Below are 19613 nucleotides of genomic sequence, written 5' to 3' on the forward strand. Positions count from 1 at the left end.
CATTTCCCAGTGTGGTATCCGTGTAAAAATAATGCATGAGTCAAGATAATCTGGGATTATCCACTGCTACAGAGACGATTTTCTTCTACTCTCACACTGTGGGACAGCAAAAACCCTTCCTTTATTGCAAACTGTACTCAACCCATTTCATTTGCTGTGGTGTTCACTCTTATTTAGGCTGGCTGTAGATTGTCCACATGAAGTGCCTGCTGATTTTTGCAAATTTTTTGCTTTCTGTGTACAGAGCAGCTCCAGTAACATTGACTGTTTCGTTCTGGATTTCATGTCAGAACCTTTCAATAGGTTACCGTGTAGTGTTGACTCTTTATGAGCTTTGAATGGATAGACGATTGTGCTTTATGGTAATGAATAATGATGAAGTCACTCTGCAGTAGCTGTCTGAAGACCACGATAGTAAATGCTTTGTAAAAGAAACAGTGGCCGGTATTAGTAAACAAATTTTAGCGGATTCCTTTTGTTTAAAATGTGCTTCTACCATTCACTTTGTTTGGGAATTTAAAAAGCAGGAATATCCTTGGGAATTAAATATTTTTCATGTATATGTTCTGATTTGATTATTTTGGGGGAAAAAAACAGATAGTTGATGTGAGCTTAATTTGCTGCATTGAAAATTCTTAAAATATTTCGAAAAGGAATGAATATTAGCCGGGTTAATTTCAATATTGGCTATCATCTGTGTTACTTTATGTAGTAAAACCTTAATACTGAGTTCTGCACGTTTTCTGTGGTCAATCTCGTGTTGCGCAGTAGGGCGAAATGAGGGCACCCTTGTTGTGCATCTTCATCTTGAGGATCTACTTTGCCTAACCTGTATTGGTTTCTGTAGTAAAGGCACAGCTTAGGTTTAACAAAGAGTCGGCAAGTTTATGTACTGTACTATAGAAGTGCATCATGGGTTATGCATTAGGTGTGTTTAGTAATGTCTGTATGCGTGTGTTGTGCTGAGAAATGAAAGAAACGTTAAATAACAAACAAACGACATCCATGGTTCCCTTAGTTAGCACACTCTTAGTTCTTGCATGTTTTGTGGAAAAGAATAAAAAATAAATTAGAAGAAAGAGAATTAGCTAAACCACAGGAGGAGGAGGGTGAGCTGGTTGAGTGGGAGTGGAAGAGAGTACACTTAATTTACTTTCTTGTCTGTAATTTCTATGCTTAATAATCTTTATTACAGCAGGGTGGTGTTGCTTTTTATAAAAGTAATAAGAACAGAATGTGAAAAGTAAAGAAAATGCACTCTGCTAAAAAAAAACAAACATATCTAATATAGGGTAAGCTATAATGCCATAACCATGATCTAATTCATACGTTTGCACATGTAACATGAACTAAAGGGGGGGAAGTACTACTTTATATATTCAGTATTAATTTTCATTAAAAACCCCCACCAGTAAATGCTAACACCATTTCTGAAATAGTTATAACAAAAATATGACTAAGGAAATGCTCGTTTCATCAGCCACAGAACCTACACTCTTTTCCCCATAAGGTATTATGTCCTGCATCTGTGAAATCGCTATTCCAGGTATCTAATCCTCATGAATACCGAGGTTTGACTGCATTCATATTCCTAGTGGACTAGGATATTATTTTAAGGAACATTTTTCAGATTATTTTAACGTTGGATATTGGTGTATATATTGTGGAATATATTAAAACAGAAAAAAGCAAACAGTTTAAAAACCTTGTGATTTTCCCAAACATATACTGTATTATTTAAAAATTAATGCACAGAATGGATTTTTGGTAAATGGAATGACACCCTTAAATATATTTTCCTGAGTTAGTTCATTTTGAGTCTTGTACCTTTTACAGCAAAGACAAGAAACACCTACTGTATTATACGCCCTGATACTGTATAGTGTTCTTACATACAGTATACTGATATACAAAAGTGAGGCAGTACCCAGGTCTAATGGAATTAATCAAATATTTGGATAAGTTGTGATAAGTTTCTAATGTAATGAAAGCATATTTTTAATGTAGGGTCTGTCCTCCTTGCACATTAATTGCACAGATTCAGTACCATTGTCTTTCAGATCTAATCAGCCTTTGGATGGACTGCTGGGGGATGTTCTATACTGCTAGAGCCAAGAAGTCATAGTTGTCCCCTGTTTAAAGTACTGGCACGTTGTTCTGTCAGATTCAGGTCACGAGAAGCAGCTGATCATTAAGTTTACCCTGAATCTGCACCAACTGTGCTCTTGTGCGGAAGGATATTTTTTTTTCTCATCTTCACACGTGCACTGACCCATTGGTCAGCTTGCACATCACAGCAATAAGTAGAATGCCTGCTGAAGAGTTTCCTAACAGTTTTCTGCTGTAATTTCTTTCAAGGCCAAAATGTCATTTATTGGTGACTAAAAAAACTCCATCACTTTCTCTGCTCCTACCTCAGCTAATCTTTGGCCCAGAGAAAATGGCGATTTCATTCTTTCAGCCAGTCCTCCAACTACTCTTAATTACTCAGGCAGGTCAAGATGTATCTTTTAGTGTTATTTAATTGATAAAATCACATTTTTTAAATATTTATTCATACAGAATTTCAGCTTATTTTGGCAATTTTTACTAAACAGAAATACCAAAAAACTGAGCATCTGGCATTATTATAAAATCAAATGACTTACTATTACATGTTACTGTTCTATAACCTCTATGGTCACTATGTAAATACAATTATGCACTCAGGAAGCTATTGAAGTAAAATGGTGATTTATTGTTGTGTATCCCTAAATGGTTATTGTCATGTGTATGTGTAAATGCGTATATAGAGGCTACTGTGTTTACTTTCATGTTCAGTGTGACTTCATTTTTGTGTCATTGTGACAAGAGTTTTAAACAAAGGCTTTAAGTGAATTTCAATAAAAAATAATTTTGGTTTATGTTCTAATACATATACTAAAACACTCGTTTTCTTTATGCATATTGTAATTATTTTAGACATGTTGACTTCTTCAAAATCAAAATTAAGAAAATGAAGCTATTGTGTGCTATTACCTTAAACTGTGAGAGAATTACTATCTGTATTTTGAGCCAATAAATGAGACTCAGTCTCAGACTAACAGGGTAGTCAAATTCTAAACATGTATTGTTTACAAATGCTTAATTTTTAATATTTGGCTTTCCCATGGCTTATATACCTGTGGAACTTGGAAAATCATTTTAAGTTTTGTTTTCTTTGTGAAACCTGTTTCAGTGAGAAAAGCATTTTTATTCCTTCTTTTTAATTAAAAACAGGTTCTCTTCTCCTGCTGTTTGGGACTTTGATTAATCCCAATATTAGGGTCATCTTGTTGAATAACAGGATTTTCAAATCCCCGTTCATAGTGGAGGCATGTGATTAAAGCTTTGACTGTTTTCTTGATTAGACCAATATCCTCTGAGTTTTCAATTACCATGCTTGTTATCAGTGTTTGAACTTCATTGCTCCATAGATACACTTCCTCTCAAATGTCAGCTGTGTTCTCAGGAGAAGAGGTGCTTTGTATTAAAGTTTAAGGTACTTTGAGTGCTTGCAGAATTAGTGCAGGGAGCTAGAGTTTCTAATTTGAACACAGCCAGTGAGCACACTGTATTGTTTTTAAGTCGTAATTGAGTCTTAATTGAATTGGCAGAGAGGAACGGCAGGAACAAGATGAGAAAATTGGATGTCTAGGCTCTGTTTCCACTCAGCAGCAAGAAATCAGTTTCCACAAAAGTGAATTTCATCCACAAAATAAAAATGGTTTTATAGATGCCACTTTTTTTCCCCCAATACAACATTTTTTTCCAATGTGAAAAAAAGGTTAGAGATGAGATTGAGAAAAAAAAGTTTTCTTTCCAGTTTAAAGGTGTTATATATATCTTCACACACGATAGTTGCTGACAGCTCATCTAGTGCTTCAGAATCATTTGCACGTTAGAATAGAAGTCAACGGAGGATATGCACCGATATTGACTTTGTTTAGGAATACTTGCCCAAGCATGTTAACAGTTTTTGTACTTATATGTACAAAATATTTATTGCATTGCTTGTTGAAACAAAAAGGTTGTGGAAACTGATTGTGCCTGTACCCCTCTGCACTTTTCTTATTTCATGCATTTATTACAGGGAGTTAAGTATAAAAAATAAACGCTGAATGTCAGCATCATATAAATCTTCCATTGAAAATCAACCTTTTTGACTTCCAGTGTAAATCTGTAACTTGCTTTTTAAAATGTGAGTGGTTTTGGTTTACGAGCATTTAACCCTTTTTGCTTCTTTGCATCTACTGCCTGCTGTAATGGAGTCTACAATTCCCTCTTTGCTAGCATCCTTCAGACAGCTTTCTGAATGATAAGACATGACGGCCATGTGAGAACATGCTGATTGCCCAGTTCTTTTAAATGTGAGGGCTAAAAAAGGCACAGAAAGAAGAGTACAGTAAACCATTTACTGTACCAAGGTTTCGTATATAACCTCGTTCTATGGTTTCGTACTATGGATTCATAATTTTCTTTCGCCAAGAAGGCTGTTCTTTGAAGTACTCAGTAATGTCAGTGTGTTACATGATGGAGTGTTCACCAAACTCAACAATTATGATGCAAAAGCGACATAATGATCATTAGAAAGTCCAGGCCTACAGCAAGAGTTGATTAAGAAGAATCACCTTGTCGCTGATTTTATTCTGCGTCATCTATTCTGTGTTAGAGGAAACTGTAAAAGAACAAAAATCACGAGGAAGACAGGTTCTCAGTGGAGCTCTTGCTTTTCACCATGATACAGTATAACTCAACACAGTCAAACCAAACCTTCCCTTAGTTAAATCAGAAGAAATGACAACAGGTTTTGAAACTGATGCAATGATACTGTACAGTATGTCTAATCATGTACTGTATGTGTTTATTTTGTTGTCAAGAAAAGAAAAACATTTTTACGTGGAGACTACATCCCTTTCGTAGTTGTTTCCTAGTTGTAATGGTTGGATACATCACACTAATCACTGGTGAGAAGCAACGATAATTCATAAGAATTACAAGCTTTGCACAGATTGAAATCAAACTGGCTTCTGTTTGATGTACTAATTAGGTAGGTAGATATTTTGTGGCAATCTTTGCTGCCTCCAGACTGAGTTATTTTAAGAATTTCCTGTATTATTTTCCCTTAGCATTACCAAGGGAGGAGATTGCATGGAAATTAAATCTTTGTACAATTATTAGAACATGTCTCCAAAGGATGGGAATGAAAAGACCAGGTTAATATATGGAATCCTATTAGCGCTGCAGGATGAGCTGTATTACTGAGAAGAAGACAGTGGATTTACTATCAAGCCAAAAGACTGAAGTAAAACAACTGTTTCAAACCATAGTGTGAGGCCTAAATGCAGAATTCATGAAGTACCTTTACATTATGAGTAATCTGCAATTAGTATCAATAATAAAATTTTCAATGAACGCCTCAAAATATTGTATCCTACCACAATGTTGAAAATACTACTGACCTGTTTGTTGAAAAAGGTTATAAACATGTTGCTCTTAAAACTGCCTTTGACAACAACTTTAATGAGAAAATGGCTGTGATATCCCATTATTAGTTTGAGGTTATGCAGTTGGCACTGCTGAAGTGTTTATCCCACTTTATCCAGTTTGGGTGCCTAATATTTTATTTAAAAAATCTTAAACTGAAAAAGTCAGAACTTGGATATTTTACAGGTTTTCACTTTGCTTTGGTAGATTTATGTGTTTGTTTTAAACACATTTTACTTCATTGTGTTCTGAATTCCATGTTCTATAGTTCAGCCAGTCCATGGAATTCTGTCTTTTAGTACACTTCTCTAAGTAGCATTTAAACAATAGGTACGATACTGTTGTTTAATGTAACAGAGGCTCATTCATTGAGACATACTGGAACATGGTTAGTTCAAAAATATAATATAAAGTAAATTAACATTGCTACTGAGATGGTAGAAATGCCAGAGTGCTAGTATCTTTATTTATATTCATTGGTGCACCAAGGCGTGCATAGTTTGCCATTTTGGGAACCTTTATCGACAGTGTGGAATTCATTCTCTGTCAATTATATTGATTAGTTCAGGATGACTTGAGGTAATAAGGAAAACAGACGTCCGACAGTTGATTTTCTACTTTATGCCTCAGTGATTTATACACCAATGATTTCCTTATTAACCCAGTTTGTGTCAGGTTCACTTGCACAAACTATAGGGGCAGGACTGTCTTTGTAATGATTTCGACTGGCCAGGTTTGTTCATCAGTTGAGGTCATTAACATTGTCAACAGCGTCTGGAAATGACTTCTTACAAGCTGAGTGGCAATGGTGGGCCAAAAAAAAAATGTTTACATTTTAATTCAGGGAGAGCCTGGACAGTTTTTAAGTTATGATACCCAAACACTTCTAAATCAAACTTTGTAATGTCCTCTTTTTTTTTTGGAGACAATATTTCTACTTAGAAAACAAAACAATTTGTTGGAAAACCTATAAATATGTGTTATATTCTTCTTATGGTTCGATTAAGAGATTTTTTAAGTTCTACGATGGGAATTTAAAATATTATTTCTGGTATAAAGTGTATAGCAAAGGAAGAATTCAAACCAAAATAAAGTTAATTGTCATTTTCTAAAACTAATTTCTTCTATTCTAACATGTAATAAATCTGGATCTCCGGAATCTTAAATGTAATACTTACTGTCTTTAATTTCTGGGGTAATTCAAGGAACTATATTTATTTCATTATTGAAAACCTGGTAGAAGAGGGGGTATGTCTTGCCAGTACTACTGAGGGGGTATTCCTAAATGTTTATTGGATTTTTGTGCTTTACTGTAGATTTAAGGCTTTTATGCTTTTGAAATGGATTTAAAGGATGCATATTTAAAATTAATGTATGTGGAAAAGAAATGCTTAGAAGTTATATTCATACAATAGAATGCTGGAGATTTTTTTATTAATTCAGTTTTTTTCTTGAAGTTGCATATATCGTATGTTCTAAGCTGTACCTTTTAACTGTTTTTAGGAGGGGCTGATGACAACTTAATTGAAGGAGGAGAGACAAAGTTTGTTTGCAAACCAGGAGCAAGAAATATTACGGTCATTTTCCACCCGTTGCTGAGGTAAAACATTTTCTGTGTTCTTTGTAACAGTCAAGAATGTTTTTTTAAAGAACATTAACAAAGTACAGTACATCTGGGAAGCTCCTTAAACCATCACTTTAAACTAAGTGTTTCTTTAAAAAATGATTTGTTACCTTGAAGTTTTTTTCTGCTAGGTTTCTTTCTGACAAGAGAATGTTCCAATGCGTGAGAAAATGTTTTGTACTAAAAGTGAATTAGGAAGTGCATTCATATTATACCGATTTGACATAATTTATGTAGTCATCCTTGAAGGCTTCTACTGAGTACTGGGTGATGGCATAGCCCTGTTCTGCTTTCAAAAATGCAGCTTCTCTTTTGCTGTTAAATTACTGCATTTTAAAGGAAAGACAGATGCCTCTGCAATCACCCCTAGATTGCCCTCATTACTTAAATTACCAGAAAGTAAAAACTTTTTTAGATCACATAGGTTCTTAGATGAGAATAAATATGAATGACAAATATAGGAAGTTTTGAATATGATAGAATTGAAAAACGGCATTGATAAAAACTTAATAGAGACCAAACTGTTTAAGAAACCTTTTGAAGTACTGATGGCAGTGTGCAATTTTATAGAATCTCGGTGAAGGCTAGCCTCCACTATAGTGTCATGCTATCATCTACAATTTTCTTTTGTCTCTTCAATTCATTTTATCGATTGAGACAATGCTACTTTTTCAATATTATAAAGAATAGTGGCCAGGGGTTTGAAAATGTGATCTAAACTGGTGCTGGATATTATAAAATCAGCTGTAATCTGATTTTCTTTTATTCTTCAGATCTTTTTTAAATTGATTTTTCGTTTTAGTGTTGAATTGACACTTATTTTTGAGAGCATATTTGACTGTGTTTAGTATCTTTTAATAACAGTGTTGGAAATGCAATGTATTTTTTTTACTATAAAAGCTATTAAATTGTTTTTCCATATCTGGAGATCATGAAGACCTTTATATAGTATTGACTTTTCTCTCTAGGAAAGTTTCTGTGTATGTGTGCTGGATAACAGTCAATACCTGGTTTTAGTTTTCAGGATCTCTTACCAAAACATGAATTTGTATGTAATCTGTAGAAAGTTTTAGGATTTTTAAAACTGTCCTTTTACTTTATTAAACAAGTTAAAGTTTACTTTATTAAACAATTTTACTTTGTTAAACAAGTAACTTCTGTATTGCCAGATAATTACTTTGGAAAGTCTATGAGAAGAATGCAGCTAACAAATCGTTCATTTAAACACCGTTTGTGCTATGAAGTGATTGTCTTTTGTAAGACTCTTTTTGTTTCTGCAAAAAAGCAAACACGTTCCAATTGTTAAATCAGTTTGTTACTGTTACTTTGTAGTCCAGTACTCATTGTTAAAGGCGCACTTCGAAACATAGCTCTTCTTTATCTTTGCTTATTATTTGCTTAGCAGACCTACATAGCCAGCGAACATCCAAAACAGAAACTTTACTTTAATTGTAAATATAAAGGATTTATCATGCAAGTAAAGTAAGTTAAAATAAATTAATAAAATGACCATAAAATTAGTGCAAACTGGATGTGCAGGAAAAGTGCTATTCAAATGATTTAACTAGTAAAACAGTTGTCTGAGTGTGTGCATACAGAAAATCCTCATAGATACCCATCCCATTGTACCCCAGTACAATTAGTATTATACATTATATATCTATACATTATATAATAATATCAGTCCAATACAGTAAGTGTTATTGAAAGATGTGGTTTAGTGGTTGCAGGTGCCTCTAAAATTAATCTTCATCAGGCACCAAACTCTGGTTAGGGACTAATTATTATATTAATTATATTAATTATTATTATATTTATGCTTCCATTAATATTAGTCTGCCTTATATTTAGTATTTCAAATCACAGTTTTTTTTAATCCTGTAATTTGGAATGAAAACAGTCCTCTTTGTTTTCAGAGCTGCACAATTATTTCCTTATTGCCTAGGATGACATACTGTAAAGTAGGGCTCAGGTGTTTATAATTCTTGTTGTTAGCTGTGTAAGAGTTTGTTTGGCACTTGGTGACTTACACTTTCAAATACAATCACAAATTGGCACCGTTAACTTGGAAGAAGAAAAAGCATTTTGCTATGTATATTTCACCTGTCTTACTAGTTTAATAACCTTTATTTTGTTTTTGGCTTTAACTTATAACCAAAGCCAAGGGCTTTGTCTAAGAGGTGCTTTGGAGTCCTGTCTGCAGCTGAAGCTTTAATCAATACTTCCCATAGGCATATGCTTCTTATGACTAGGAACAGATTAATGTAACTGAAGTTTTTCTGACAGATTTATGAAAATTCATGAATTCCTGAAGTCATACAGAAATCCATTTAGAGATTTTTGAAGCAGTGCCACTCAATTATTTTATTAGCCACACAGAAAAGTAAAAAATATACACCCCCAGTGGGGTCTTATCTTATACAGTGTAGTAAAAAAGTACACCCCCTTAAGGTTTGTGGTTTAACATATTTAGACATATTTTACTTTCACCTAGTCCTCAACAAGTCCTAATAGTAGATAAATTAACCTTATTTGACAAATAACACACTACTCTGTCATTATTTATTTAAAAAGGTCTTCAGTAGGTGAAGGTCAGATATGTCTAAATATGTTAAGCCATGCAATCTTTAGGAGGTGTACTGTACCTGCTTTTTCATCACACTGTAGCAAGTAATTTCCATATCTGGGTGACTTTGGCTGGGTTGGCCAGAGATTATCCTGGATTCTGTGGTATTAAATGGGCTACAGAGCATGTGACTCCCCCCTGGACAGGCTGCTGGACCCCCCATCCCCCAGCATTTCTGGTCTCCATTTATATAGCGAAGTGGAGCAACTGGGAAAAACACAGGAACCTAAACCCATGACTTACTGGCTAAACTATGCCATCTTGCCATACAGGAAGTTCTTTAGAAAAAAACATTTTCTAAAAGCTGCATGCTACTGGTTTAAAAGGGTTAAGGTTCTGAGGCAGACAATTGTTTAAGACGATATGTAGCTCCTTGTTCTCTTTGTTGACCTATCCGCATGTTTGTTCATACTTTTAGCAGCAAAGACTATCTGCACAGGTAGGTGGTAATTTTGTTTGACTTGTGGCCCTCACTGACATTTGAGTGGTATTCAAACCCATTATGCCCTAAACCATTTGGCATTTTGAAAGGGATGTTGCTGCTACAACAGGATAATATATTTTTTTGTGCATTTCCTTAGTTGATTAGAGAGCAGTTTAAAGTAGAGTGTATTTATTACAAGGCTGTTTGTGAGCATATGCCGGAGCTCCCTGGAGGGTTTGTGAAGAGAGTGGTTTAAATGTAGGTGGAAATGCCAGTGATCTTGATAGATTTGAACACTGTTTGGTTACTGGGTGTCAAGCCCTCTAGGATCTTTGTTGTATAAATATCAGCCATGCTTCATTAAATCAGTGCACAATTAAAAGTTTCAGCCTGCAGCAAAAAAAAAAAATGAAATGCACATCTGTAGTGCTGTGACAAGGCCGATTTGTTTCAAAGAAGGTGTTGGTTAATGAGATCAGATGTGCACATCTACCCTGTGAACAGAGGGGAACTTGTCTCTACCAGCAGATAGTAATAAAAAAAAAGCTAGAACTTCCTTCACCCTGAAGAGAGGACACCACCTCTAGTCAGGAAACCTAAGAAATACCAGGCAAAATAACATGTAGTTAACATTGCTGTTCAGACGGAAAACCTCAAATTAAAAGAGATGTAAAACTTGAACTCAATCTGAAGTGTTACCCAAAAGGATTTCGCTTTTTTAAAAGTAAGTTACTTGTTTTTGTCCATTGCCAAAAGTGTGCTGTTATAAGTAAAATATGAGAGAACTTCATGTTATATTTAACATCTACTGTGAACGAACTGTTATGAACAGAAGACTTTTTAAGATTTTAAATACAGGAATGCATTTTAAAAAAAGCATTCATTTAAAACCCCATCTTAAATACATCAATTTGTTCTTAATTAAAATTTGCTGTTTTCTATCCAAAAGGACCTCTGTGAATGTCCCCCGAGGATGTTACGTTTCAATTTTAAACCCCCAAACAAATTAGGACTCCCTGAGGGAACATCTATTCAGCTAGTAGACTGACTGAGAGCTGATCTTGATGGTGTTCTCTTGACCAGTTTAAACAGTGACATATTGGGGTTTTTTTCCACTCTAATCCTACTCAGCCCTCATTCAGTTGCTTTTTAGAAACACCTTCTTATAATTTAACAATAATCTCTGGAAAAAAACGATGTTTTTGTTAGTAGGCGGAATGCATTAGTACTAATGTTGTAGTATTGACAGGCGTTTTTATTTGAAATAACAGAGTGAGGCTGACTGTGCAGGAACTCTAGTGGATGACATCATTATCTTTACCCCCTGTCTAATATGAAAGTGCATGATATCAGAATGCAAGCACAAAAAATTCAAGCAGAAAACATGGTAGAAGATGATAAACTTTGAATCTGAGAGAGGTCTCTTAATATTTTTTGCTTTTGGTAGAGACTTTATCCTTAATTGCTTTAAAGGATGATGCTTTGCTGATCTTAAATGATTGTGTTAATGTTCTGAACTGTGGCCTTCAAAGTGATTATTTTAAATGAAGAAACTAGTTGACCCATACCGTGCAACCTATTGATCTTGCATCCGCTTAAGTGCTCCTACTATTATATTAGAAATTGACTTGCTTTCAAGGCCAGTTTTTTCTTTATTTTATTAATTTTTAAATAGGTCACTGCAACAGTGAAGGAAAAGTGTTGATAATCATCCTCAAATATTTTACATGTTATGACAGTGGTTGGATCTACCCTTGATTAGAAATGACAGGTTTTAAAGAGCTTCAGGAAAGACATTTCACTTCTGATGACAAACAGTGAAATTACAAAGGCAGAAGTCTTTCTAGTGACAACTGAGTCATATTGAATACATTTGTTGACCACGATGATCTGTACAGTGTGAAAGTTGCAGCATGCAGTTTTTGGCATACAGTACATGATTGAATCATAAGCATCTTAAGGATACTTCTCATTACCTTAGATTGCTTTGCTCATAAGTCTGTTATGAAAAGTTGTTTTTATAGATATACTGTATGTATGCAGAGCAGCCCAGCATTTCTTTAGAATTACACTTTATAGCACAAATATAGTGAAGTATAGATCTAAAAAATATGTAAGATTTAAGGGTGCATTTACTGTGTTTGAACTGGTTATTCTTGGGTGAAAATAGTTTTTCAGACTCACTGAGGCGTTGTGAATAAGCGGAGTATCAGCTTCAAGAACACTAGTGCATCATGGATTGTGGCTGTCTCTGTGTGATTCATTGTGGAACTGGAATTTATTAATAATAACTTCTTTAGATACGGTATACAGATATAGATATAGCCTTATTGGGATCTGTATCAAAAGCGGATTTAGTGAGTTTTAGTCCAGTCATAAAAGGAAGGAATACTTCTAAAAAAGTTTCAGAAAAGTCCTTATCTCTTTTTTCTAGTGGGAATACATAGCGAATCCAAAGCTTTTGACCAGGGTTTAAGTGAAATAGAGACAGTAAGAGACGATTATAGACATAACAATGGGGTTATGCTGTAGTTCAAGAAGGTCCTATCTCATCTGGGATATCAACAGGGATTTTGCTTTGTGGAAGCCCTTAATAATTTAATTGACATAGTCTTTAGCCTCAGTGGTTAAAATGTCCATGTTTCCTTGCTGTTCAGAGATTGAACAGAGGACTGTGGCTGTCTAGAAACAGAGTTGGGCACTACCAGCAGCACAGTCATGGGTGTGCACCTCTTAACATCATCATCAGCAGATGAGTAACGGGAACCATATTTCTAACCACAAAACCATATGAAAGGAAAAGTTAAATAAAAGTAAAAGTGCCAAATATGAATTCTCTTTCTAGTTCCATAATAATACACTTAATTTCACATGCTGTAGCACTATTAATGTAATACACTTTATTTTACAGGACACTTAACAGGTCAAGTAAAAAAAACAGTTCAATAACAAAGGAGATACAATTAGCAGAAAGAAACACAATGGATAAGAAATGCAGTAGAAGATGCCAGGAGCAGACATAGGCACCAATTAGGTTAGGTAAAAGCCTTCCTGTAGATGACAGTTCTGAGTTCTGGATTTGTGTGCACTCACAGAAGGTGACTCATGGAGGAAAAAAAAGTGTGTTTTATGAAACAAGGAAAGCATCAGAAATAAATAACATTGTATTGGATAACACTTTTAAATCTTTAAGCAAGAAAATGAAATTGCTGTAATGAAATCTACTTTGTTTTTTCCGTAATGTTATGTATCATTTACCGCTCGTGCTCTACGTGCAACATTTTCACTCTACCAGCTCCTGCTGAAAATATACAAACAACTTTCCCATAATTTTATTGTTACATACAATTATAGCTTCCATTAGGAATTGTGCACACACAACTACGCTACTAGAGGCACACAGCAGGAGGGTCCAGACAGCAGCTATGCCCATTTCCTCAAGAGTGAGAAGAGAAAACACTGTAAATGCTATACTGTATGCTGGGGCCTGAAATATTTGAAGTCCCCTTAATATCAATGCATCTTTCAATTGTATAACTCATTAAATAACCAGTTAAATTAATTAAATAAGCAGTAAGAAGCCAAAGGCCTTTGCTACGGAATGGTCAGGTTCTGTATGAGTTTTATTCCATGAGGAGACTGGTATTCATAATTGAATCATTCTAATAAGAGCACCTAATGCCCAGCTGCACGGGTATTATCCTTGCTGTGGGCAGTCTTTCCTTGCCATTCTCCTTGTGGCAGTCTTGCGTTTTTAAATGTCTTCAGCAGGTGACATTTATCTTCCTCTAGAAGCTCAAATGATAGATGGGTAAAGCTTTCCTTGTGTTGTCTTTTGGGCTTTGTTATGTCGGTTAGATTCCCGCACTGGAATCAAAGTCACTTTGTTTGGGACAGCCTATAGCATTTCAGGCTGTATAGCCGTCACTTGGCACTCCTGGGCAGCCCTGGAGATCCTCGGAGCTCCGCTCGGCGCTGCCCTGAACATGCAAGGTCAGACACTCGGATAGACTTGGCTGCAGGCAGTTCCAGGGGTGTCAGCCCTTCACTGTGGTGTAACAGATTTATGGCCTGAAGAGATGTGCGTGCTGTTCTGTTGGAATTGTTTCCACTTCACTTATTTTGTATTAAAGGTTTCTCTAGTCGAACACTGAGCTGACTCTGCTCCCTCATGGTTAAAAGATCATTAATGGCATAATGGAGGTTAATAGACAGTATTTCATTGTACTAGAAGTAAAAAAAGAAATGTACATGACTGGTGTATAGTTGGATTTATATCTTTACTCTTTTTTTCCCTGCCCCCTTGACAGCAGTTCCATCTTGTGCACAATGTGGATTTGACGTTTTTGAAAGAGAGGGAAAAGCGCTGCTGTTTCACAAATTATCAAGGATGCTCAATGATCTGAAAGTGATAAAAGGCTTGAATTACAGCTATAGATTGAACCTCAAATCAATCAATCAGTCCATCCATTCTTACATGCATACAGTACATACCTCCATACCTACCAGTAAGAGTCCCTCCCATGTGAACAGGACTTCCTAAATTTCTGTTAGAAAATGTACTGTACAAGAAGTAGAGAAGCGTCCCAGTTAACATTACTTCTGTTATACGGTTACCAAACACTATTACAGGATTACAGTGGCTTTTCTGTGCATTTCTGAAGTATTTTGCAAAAACCACATCTTGTTTTAGTGAGAGATAGACTGTTTTTCATTTTCACCAGTTCTCAGAAACCTCCCATTGAAATTTAAAACAATTAATTTGATACTTTCTGTCATCGATCAGCAGTAAGTCTTCACGGCATTGTTCCCAAGTAATGTGCACTATTCCTAGAGTCACAATACATGGGCTTAAAGCCTGATGGTACAAAGAAATCTCTCTTGGTAACAGGTATTCGCCCATTGTTTCTGGGTGGGTGGTCCTACAAAAACCAATATTCTAGTAGAATAGTTTGTCATATGTACATCTTCATTGGAATTCTTAATTGCACTGATCTCTTGGGAAATACACAGTACAACAAACAACACTACACAATGTAGACTATAGGAACAATAAATGTATACATGCAGATGTATATTGAGCCTGAGGCCCTGCAGTTAGCTGTTGAGGATGCGTACTGCAGTGGGATAGAAGCTGTTCTTGAGTCTATCGGTCCTTGCTTTAACAGTGCGGTACCGCTTGCCAGAGCTCAGGGGTGAGAACAGTTTGTGGCCTGGATGGTTGGGATCCTGAATAATGGATTGGGCTTTATTGTGACAGTGGATGGTGTGGATCTCACCGATTTGATGGTAAACTGTAACCTATGATCCTCTGGGCCGTTGCCACAACCCTTTGTAGTGCTTCTCTGTCATGCATGGTGGTACTGCTTTACCACACAGTGATGCCACTAGTGAGGACACTTTTGTATGGTGCTGCGGTAAAAATTTGAACTGCTTCCCCAGACTGCATTTCTTAAAGCACCACAGAAAGTGCAAGCGCTGTTGTGCCTTTTTCAGATTTGCTACAGTGTTGAGAGTCCAAGCCAGGTCAGTGGAGATCTGCAGGCCGAGGAGCCTGACGCAGCTGACGTTTTCCACTGCTGTTCCATAATGATGTGGTTGCTGCTATAGGTGGCTGTAGAGTCGTAGGTGAACAAGGAGTATAGCCTAGGACTGAGACAGCAGCCTTGTGGGGCTCCAGTGTTTAGGTTTGCTGTAGAGGAGATATTGTTGCCCAGTTTTCACCACCTGAGGTCTGCCCATCAGGAAATCCAGTGTCCAGTTGCAGATAGAGACATAAACCCAGATTTCTGAGTTTTTAGACCAGTTTGGCGGGAATAATTGTGTTGAAGGCCGAGCTATAATCAATAAACAGCATCCTAACATAGGTTCCCGGTCAGGTCTAAATGTTCTAAATGTGCAGGTTTAGGGATAATAAGGACAAAATATTTTAAAAGGGTACAACTGGAAAATTCCTTTGCCTTTTCTTTGTTTGTTCAGTTTTCAGATAATTAGCTCTTTAAGGGGCTAAATGTGCCAAACAGCCTTTTTGTTTTGTAACCTTTTGTATGTGGTTGAGGTTATTTAACACAAAAATTTTGAAAAGAAGGAAAAATGTTGATAGATTGTAGGCTCCTTTTATTTTCTAACATATTTATATGCAGAGTTGACAAGGGCAGGCAACTTTTGTGGAGCTGCCAACTTTTTTGTTTATACCTTAATAATTATTCCGTTTTAATAGTTAAATAACTGTAATTAGACGTGTAACAGGAAGCCATATTCCATATTATGCACACATTGTATACTGGCAGAACAGAGTAAAAATAACGTTGAACTGCAAGTGAAAAAGAAATTTACTTTCTTGTAATCTCTTCCACTAAAACGGAAAATGCCTAGTCTATTGCATACAATAAACTAGATTAAAACTAAAATAGATGGCTTTATGCTCTCACATACAGTCTTAAATAAAAAAAACACACCATAAATGTCTACAATTTGTCAGCAAACGCTGAGATCATGGTGCCTTTTCCTTACTTTTTAATTGAGGAAGAATAAAAGGCCAGGGGCAAGGAACAGGGAATACAGCTGCAAGGACTATGTGTTAAAGCCTGGAGAAAGTCCTGACCTTTTATTTTCTTCACTGCCTGTAACAAAAGCTGATCACAGGGTTGCGCATTAAGACAAGTTGTCAGCTTACATTGTTTGCTCCTTGTAGCAAAGTTTGTTGAAATAACAAGAATCCTCCTTTTTCCTCTGTTATGGTTGGTATCAATAATACCACTGCTTCTAATAATAAATTATAAACAGTACTATTGAGAACGCTCTACCTTGGTTTCTCATGGTATCTGCAGGGATGCTTTGAATAAGTACTAAAAGTCCTTCACTTAAAATCATCATATTCATATCTGAAACTGATTTTTTTTTCAGCTCAATGACTGATATTTTTAGTCTTTTTGTTTTTTGAATCTGTTGGATAGGTTCGATTAAACCTTTACTTGAGGTATTTCAGAATTTGTGTAATGTTTTAAAGTAGGTTTTCAACCAGATAATGAAGGTCTTAATGTTGTGGTCAACATGAAGAGACTTGGCAGGTTTTGCAAGCCAGAAAAATCTGTTATGTGCCTCTCACGGTTTGAATTTTATGTGGTGAATCTTGGTGGTCACATATGTGTGCTGCTGTGGAGCAGAATTTGGAAATGCAATCATTCTACTGTTCAATAGCTACCCATTTTTTGTGAAGTAATTTTAATGATTCCATTATTCTTCCCAGTGTCGTGTATTTCACGTCCTTGGAGATTGGATACTCTCTCAAGTTTCAGTGTCAGTAAGCACAATTCCCATCACAGATGATGATAGGACATCAGTATCACCCCAAAGATGAGTTACGCAAGTAAGAGACGCACTGAAATGGCAGAAGGAAGTAATCTGCACGTGTGATATCTCTTTGGATGCACACCTTTGACCTTCTGGTCCAGCCTTTGAAGTCTATTTTATTTTAAGGTGATATATTCTTTTGAGTTTGAAAAGGTTGTGGTACCTCAAGCCACAGTAGTTTTCATCAGGGACTGTTCGAGATACGGAACTTTCTCCCAAAAAGTTTAACCAAAAACATATGGTGACAGCTTGTCGGTTCACTTCATCTGCCATTGTAACATTTTATAAGGATCACCTCACTTGGAGCTTTTTCTTCATATGGTATTAGGATTCGTACCTTAAAAAAGCACAAAAGAGGTCACATTTTGTATAATTATCATGAATGTGGAATTAAATACGTTGTAGAAATAAGGTTGTTTCAATACATGAAAAATATGCTTTTAGTTGTGTAACAGGTTTTTTAAACATGTTATAAGTTTTATGACCTCACAGGATTAAAATCTGTGTACTTTCAAGGTCATATTTTAAAATTTTGTTTTGGCTCCTTATCTTTTTAAGCCTAATATGCCAAGAGGCATTAAGACACTGCAAATGATATTGGTTCCATTGATGTCTCTCATTTGATGTGTTTTTAATGCCTCTTTTAATGCTGTATAAACAGCATAATGACACTGAGAATGTTTTCACACATTTTTTTAGTGTCTGGAATAGAATTGAGTGTTAACTGTTATTGTTCCTCCTCCCCCAAAAAATTGATGGCATCTTAGGAACATAATAAAGGTGGCAAACAAGAGGAGGAAATTCATCTTGTGTTGCCCGTTTGGTACAAGGTAGTTAATTCACCCAAGATTCTCATCCAAGTGTTTCCTGAAAGCAGCCTGGTTATCAGCTTCAACAGTACCCACACTCCCACAACCCTGTGTGTATTGAACTGCCTCAGTTCTCATTTTCAAAACACTTTCACATAGTTTTCACTTGTGTCCTCTGGTTTGTGTATCACACTCAATACTGAAGAAATCTGTTGAGCTGACTTTGTCAGTCCCTTTGAAGATTTTGAAAGCTTGTAACATCAGTTGATTTTGGAAAAAAAAAAACATAAAATATTTGAACGGTAGAACAGTTGTTTCAGTTTTTATCAATGGTTTGTGAATGAAGCACACTGTAAATCAAGACCATGGCTTGATTCATTTGCTGCTGCTGCTGCCATTTCTGGTGGAACACACTAGTCTTGTAAACATCTGAGAAAAGTCCTAGCATTTCTAAACAAAGCACTTTGTCAGATATCTTCCTGCAAATGTCAATCCTTTGTGTCAGTACTGTAATTATAAATAGCAGTATTCAGATAGACATACAGCATATATGATATGTAGCTGCAACTGCAAGTTCACTTTACCATGAACTAAATCTATAATGTGTTAGACTTCATATACATTTGTTTTCAATCCAGTCCCTAGTGTTTTAGGATGATCTTAGTGTGTATTCTATTAAGACAGCTGGGTTGAAAACTTGTTAATTATACGAAAGCTCATACTTTTAACAGCTTGTACAGAATATCGTCTGGTGTGTTTGAAAAACATACAGTACTTAATTTTCTTTCTGAGGTCTTTTCTGCACATCTTTATTTATTGGCTGTTTCTCCTTCATTTCCTTGTTGCCTTTGGATTATTGTGTTCATCTGGCTGACACTCTTTGTTAGTTTTATGTGAGAGAGTACAGGCACTTGATTTTCAGGAGCCTTTCATTCTTCCCCTTCCAGGTCACTGAGTTTATTTTTTGATAATAACGTTGTTTGATTTTTGAAGTGAGATGTAATTGATTGATCCAGTGCTGCTCAGGTCACTTTTTAGATACAAGATGCTGCACAGTGTTGATTTAACTGGGAATATTTCTGTACCATTTTCACAGTTACTAGGTGTTTATTTCTTTAAAAAAAAGATGGGGGAAAAAAATCATTTTTCCAAAAAAGGTAGGAAAACTAAGTGCATTCCGAGTGTATTTACTCAGGGGTTTTGCAAAAATATTTTTGTCAAGGGCAGTAGTATGTTTAATTATTTCTTAATGTTTCATATGATTCCAATATA

The 19613-nt window shown here is 35.7% G+C and overlaps 1 protein-coding gene across 2 annotated transcripts in view; it reads left to right on the forward strand.

Moving 5' to 3' along the window:
* Positions 1-19613, forward strand: part of exoc4 (exocyst complex component 4) — a 225777-nt gene that overhangs the window by 80957 nt on the left and 125207 nt on the right. For both annotated transcript variants that reach the window (XM_088645406.1, XM_088645407.1), the window contains exon 10: positions 7009-7105. In XM_088645406.1, coding sequence (XP_088501532.1) covers positions 7009-7105 — 97 coding nt within the window. The remainder of the gene's footprint in view (positions 1-7008; positions 7106-19613) is intronic.

The sequence above is a fragment of the Lepisosteus platostomus genome, chromosome 9, assembly GCF_059453375.1.
Source record: "Lepisosteus platostomus isolate fLepPlt1 chromosome 9, fLepPlt1.hap1, whole genome shotgun sequence".
NCBI classification, from domain to species: Eukaryota; Metazoa; Chordata; class Actinopteri; order Semionotiformes; family Lepisosteidae; genus Lepisosteus; species Lepisosteus platostomus.